The sequence below is a fragment of the Pecten maximus genome, chromosome 15 (assembly GCF_902652985.1).
Source record: "Pecten maximus chromosome 15, xPecMax1.1, whole genome shotgun sequence".
Lineage (NCBI taxonomy): Eukaryota > Metazoa > Mollusca > Bivalvia > Pectinida > Pectinidae > Pecten > Pecten maximus.
Genome location: NC_047029.1, coordinates 11,299,786 through 11,305,785, shown reverse-complemented (window position 1 = coordinate 11,305,785; position 6,000 = coordinate 11,299,786). Strand labels below are relative to the sequence as shown.

Genomic DNA, 6,000 nt, shown 5'->3' with positions numbered 1-6,000 from the left:
ACTTAAATTTGCAGGTGCATAATAGTATGTTAATTTGAATTTTCTGTCTCGCCCCGCTACAATCAGGATGTTTAACGGATTCCACCCGGATTCTACTTATATATTTTCCCTTTGACATCGCATCTATACAATATATCCGATACCCGGATTTTGACAAATTTACAATCATTCCTGGAATTTGTACCCTACCATTTCCCCTATAAATACTCGGGAACCTATTCTGTAGCCATTTGTCATTTCATTTCTCAATATGGAATCACTGGCTCTGTGTATGTGTCTTTTGTTGCTAGGTTTGGTTTCGGCCGTTACGATGTCCCCGTCACATGGTCAGGACACTTGCAATGACCGTCAAATCATCCATAAGTTTACGGTGGTTGATTACGATTGGTCCAGCGCGGTGGCACGCGAAGAGGCGATTGAAAGTGAAGCATACATTCCTAACAATAACATTATCGTTGGAATGAAGGTCTATGATGATGTTGTTTACGTCACCGTCCCAAGATGGCGACTTGGTGTTCCGTCTACCCTCAATAAGGTCGTGGTTAGAAATGGGACATCGGTTTTACAGGCGTTTCCCAGCATGGAAATGCAGGAGATAGGTAACTGTCATGCCCTGCAGCATGTGGAAAGTATGGAAATAGATCCTAACACGGGTTGGATGTGGATCATCGATACCGGAAGGATCAACTTCCTTTCAACCGACTGCACAGCCACCGAAAACCTTTGTCCAGCTAAAATCGTCGTGTATGATATCAACAAAATGGAGGAAGTGACCCGTCATGAGTTTCCGAATGAGGTTGTTAATCGTCAGACAAATTTCTTAAATGACATTGTTATTCAATATTTCAACAACGAGCCTCGATTTGCCTACATATCCGATACTCTCGACTTCAAATTAGTGGTTTATGACCGGATACAGAATCAATCACATTCTTATCATCATTCATCAATGTTGCCAGAACCCGGAAAAGGAAACGTCACCATCTTGGGAGAAAACTTTGCGGTCGCTGCTGGTATAAATGGTATCGCAATGTCACATGACATGCAGTATCTGTATTACGCCCCCTTCTCCGGTTATGCAGTGTATCAGATTCCTACTAACGTCACTTCCGTCCCGGGTGCAGATATTGCGGGATCCATTCGAAAGGTTGGATATAGACCGTCTCAGACAGCCGGTATGACGTACAGTAAGAGCAATTTCCTCTACTTTGCCTCCCTCGCTGAAAATGCTATCTATAGATGGAACATTGAGTATGATCAAACTCTTCAGGGTTTAGATAATTTCGGGGAAGTAGAAATGAGAACACTGACAAATATCATGTCTGACGACAAATGTATGAACTTTGTTGATATTTTCAACTTTGATGAAGATGGATTTCTCTGGTTTTCTGTCAACAAGCTTCACAAGTTTCATTTAGATTCGATGGATTTCACTGGCAGTAGTGGTCCCAACGTTCTTATATGGAAAGTCCATATGGGAGACACTGGCTATTTGGATAGGAGGGAGGAAACAGCAACATCCCCTGTTACCATGGAAACAACATCTCATACCATCGATACGCCGATAGGTGGCGCTGGAGTTGGAACTATACCGGAAATCACGTTGTATCTATTCAATATTTTGTTTCTGTGTGTACTCTCGGTGTCAAATTAACGTATGGGCGGACACGTACAGAGACTGTATTATTTATATATCGCGGGTGTGTCGGTGAAAATCTGATACATTTGAAATGAATCATCAAAATTCTCAGGAGAGATAGATTAGGAATTTTGTGATTTGAACATCGGCATGTATTATCGGACAAATTATATAAAACTCATACCCATATAATTGTTCATTTCTTTAATTTCATGTTGCTTTTTCATTTCATGTACAATTAGAGAAAGCGGTTAATTGATGTCTGAGGGTGATTAAATTATCTTACCACATGTGTTAGCGCTTTAGTTGTTTTTTCTTTACCTCTATAAAGGTTCTTGACTGAAATAAAACAGTTTATTAGAATTGATTTAAATAGTGTGTTTTATTTGCTTATATGTCGTTAGAAAACTAAATTGTAGTTATGGCGCTTAAAATTTATGATAAGAAATGTAGTTGACACAAAATAGTTGGATAAGCGCTATGATACATACAAAATTATGAAACTTGTCAACAAGTCCAGCATTTATCAAAAGTCCGCTACCAAGAGACAATGATCTGACCGATTACGGATTAGATATATTACCTGTTTCAAACGATAGGCGATATCACTGTAATTGTTGTCACCTACTGTCAATTCGACTTTTGTTTAGAGTTTTAGTGGGTTTTTTTCTTTTTCTTTTTTTTCTGAAAATAAGGCAAATGCTAGTCCATAGAAACATAAGCGTTTCTGATGAAACAATGATTAATATTAATACGATAAGCGGGAAATTCAAACGCATTTTTACTTCAATAATAAAAAGAATGAATGTAAATGTAAGTATTGAACCAACAACCAGGGTCATATGATGATGGGGTGTCTGAGGGGTCACCAACAACCAGGGTCATATGATGATGGGTGTCTGAGGGGAAATCAACAACCAGGGTCATATGATGATGGGTGTCTGAGGGGAAATCAACAACCAGGGTCATATGATGATGGGTGTCTGAGGGGAAATCAACAACCAGGGTCATATGATGATGGGTGTCTGAGGGGTCACCAACAACCAGGGTCATATGATGATGGGTGTCTGAGGGGAAATCAACAACCAGGGTCATATGATGATGGGTGTCTGAGGGGACACCAACAACCAGGGTCATATGATGATGGGTGTCTGAGGGGAAATCAACAACCAGGGTCATATGATGATGGGTGTCTGAGGGGACACCAACAACCAGGGTCCCATATGATGATGGGTGTCTGAGGGGAAATCAACAACCAGGGTCATATGATGATGGGTGTCTGAGGGGAAATCAACAACCAGGGTCATATGATGATGGGTGTCTGAGGGGAAATCAACAACCAGGGTCCCATATGATGATGGGTGTCTGAGGGGAAATCAACAACCAGGGTCATATGATGATGGGTGTCTGAGGGGAAATCAACAACCAGGGTCATATGATGATGGGTGTCTGAGGGGAAATCAACAACCAGGGTCCCATATGATGATGGGTGTCTGAGGGGAAATCAACAACCAGGGTCATATGATGATGGGTGTCTGAGGGGAAATCAACAACCAGGGTCATATGATGGTGGGTGTCTGAGGGGAAATCAACAACCAGGGTCATATGATGATGGGTGTCTGAGGGGACACCAACAACCAGGGTCATATGATGATGGGTGTCTGAGGGGAAACCAACAACCAGGGTCATATGATGATGGGTGTCTGAGGGGAAATCAACAACCAGGGTCATATGATTATGGCTGTCTGAGGGGTCACCAACAACCAGGGTCATATGATGATGGGTGTCTGAGGGGTCACCAACAACCAGGGTCATATGATGATGGGTGTCTGAGGGGACACCAACAACCAGGGTCATATGATGATGAGTGTCTGAGGGGACACCAACAACCAGGGTCATAAGATGATGGGTGTCTGAGGGGACACCAACAACCAGGGTCATATGATGATGGGTGTCTGAGGGGACACCAACAACCAGGGTCATATGATGATGGGTGTCTGAGGGGACACCAACAACCAGGGTCATATGATGATGGGTGTCTGAGGGGACACCAACAACCAGGGTCATATGATTATGGCTGTCTGAGGGGTCACCAACAACCAGGGTCATATGATGATGGGTGTCTGAGGGGTCACCAACAACCAGGGTCATATGATGATGGGTGTCTGAGGGGACACCAACAACCAGGGTCATATGATGATGGGTGTCTGAGGGGAAATCAACAACCAGGGTCATATGATGATGGGTGTCTGAGGGGACACCAACAACCAGGGTCATATGATGATGGGTGTCTGAGGGGACACCAACAATCAGGGTCATATGATGATGGGTGTCTGAGGGGAAATCAACAACCAGGGTCATATGATGATGGGTGTCTGAAGGGTCACCAACAACCAGGGTCATATGATGATGGGTGTCTGAGGGGTCACCAACAACCAGGGTCATATGATGGTGACTGTCTGAGGGGTCACTAACAACCAGGGTCATATGATGATGGGTGTCTGAGGGGTCACCAACAACCAGGGTCATATGATGATGGGTGTCTGAAGGGACGCTTACAACCAGGGTCATATGATGATGACTGTCTGAAGGGACGCTTACAACCAGGGTCATATGATGATGGGTGTCTGAGGGGACACCAACAACCAGGGTCATATGATTATGGGTGTCTGAGGGGAAATCAACAACCGGGGTCATATGATTATGGCTGTCTGAGGGGTCACCAACAACCAGGGTCATATGATGATGGGTGTCTGAGGGGTCACCAACAACCAGGGTCATATGATGATGGGTGTCTGAGGGGACACCAACAACCAGGGTCATATGATGATGGGTGTCTGAGGGGAAATCAACAACCAGGGTCATATGATGATGGGTGTCTGAGGGGACACCAACAACCAGGGTCATATGATGATGGGTGTCTGAGGGGACACCAACAATCAGGGTCATATGATGATGGGTGTCTGAGGGGAAATCAACAACCAGGGACATATGATGATGGGTGTCTGAAGGGTCACCAACAACCAGGGTCATATGATGATGGGTGTCTGAGGGGTCACCAACAACCAGGGTCATATGATGGTGACTGTCTGAGGGGTCACTAACAACCAGGGTCATATGATGATGGGTGTCTGAGGGGTCACCAACAACCAGGGTCATATGATGATGGGTGTCTGAAGGGACGCTTACAACCAGGGTCATATGATGATGACTGTCTGAAGGGACGCTTACAACAAGGGTCATATGATGATGGGTGTCTGAGGGGACACCAACAACCAGGGTCATATGATTATGGGTGTCTGAGGGGACACCAACAACCAGGGTCATATGAGGATTGGTGTCTGAGGGGTCACCAACAACCAGGGTCATATGATGATGGGTGTCTGAGGGGTCACCAACAACCAGGGTCATATGATGATGACTGTCTGAAGGGACGCTTACAACCAGGGTCATATGATGATGGGTGTCTGAGGGGACACCAACAACCAGGGTCATATGATGATGGGTGTCTGAGGGGTCACCAACAACCAGGGTCATATGATGATGACTGTCTGAAGGGACGCTTACAACCAGGGTCATATGATGATGGGTGTCTGAGGGGACACCAACAACCAGGGTCATATGATGATGTATGTCTGTAGTAGCACCAACAACCAGGGTCATATGATGATGGGTGTCTGAGGGGTCACCAACAACCAGGGTCATATGATGATGGGTGTCTGAGGGGTCACCAACAACCAGGGTCATATGATGATGGGTGTCTGAGGGGACACCAACAACCAGGGTCATATGATGATGGGTGTCTGAGGGGTCACCAACAACCAGGGTCATATGATGATGGGTGTCTGAGGGGACACCAACAACCAGGGTCATATGATGATGGGTGTCTGAGGGGACACCAACAACCAGGGTCATATGATGATGGGTGTCTGGGGGGACTCCAGTAACCAGGGTCATATGATGATGGGTGTCTGAGGGGACACCAACAACCAGGGTCATATGATGATGGATGTCTGAGGGGACACCAACAACCAGGGTCATATGATGATGGGTGTCTGAGGGGACACCAACAACCAGGGTCATATGATGGTGGCTGTCTGAGGGGTCACCAACAACCAGGGTCATATGATGATGGGTGTCTGAGGGGTCACCAACAACCAGGGTCATATGATGGTGACTGTCTGAGGGGTCACTAACAACCAGGGTCATATGATGATGGGTGTCTGAGGGGTCACCAACAACCAGGGTCATATGATGATGGGTGTCTGAAGGGACGCTTACAACCAGGGTCATATGATGATGACTGTCTGAAGGGACGCTTACAACCAGGGTCATATGATGATGGGTGTCTGAGGGGACAC

At 45.6% G+C, this 6,000-nt stretch overlaps 1 protein-coding gene across 1 annotated transcript; it reads left to right on the top strand.

Annotated features, from left to right (window-relative positions):
- Positions 1-238: 238 nt before the first annotated feature.
- On the top strand, positions 239-1,931 carry LOC117343147 (major royal jelly protein 1-like). Its single transcript, XM_033905467.1, has one exon. The coding sequence runs from the start codon at positions 251-253 to the stop codon at positions 1,652-1,654; it is 1,404 nt and encodes a 467-aa protein (XP_033761358.1). The 5' UTR covers positions 239-250; the 3' UTR covers positions 1,655-1,931.
- The last annotated feature ends 4,069 nt before the right edge of the window (positions 1,932-6,000 follow it).

Bases quoted from the DNA above. Each gene is read 5' to 3' on its own strand.
- LOC117343147 (XM_033905467.1), top strand. From the start codon at position 251: ATGGAATCACTGGCTCTGTGTATGTGTCTTTTGTTGCTAGGTTTGGTT.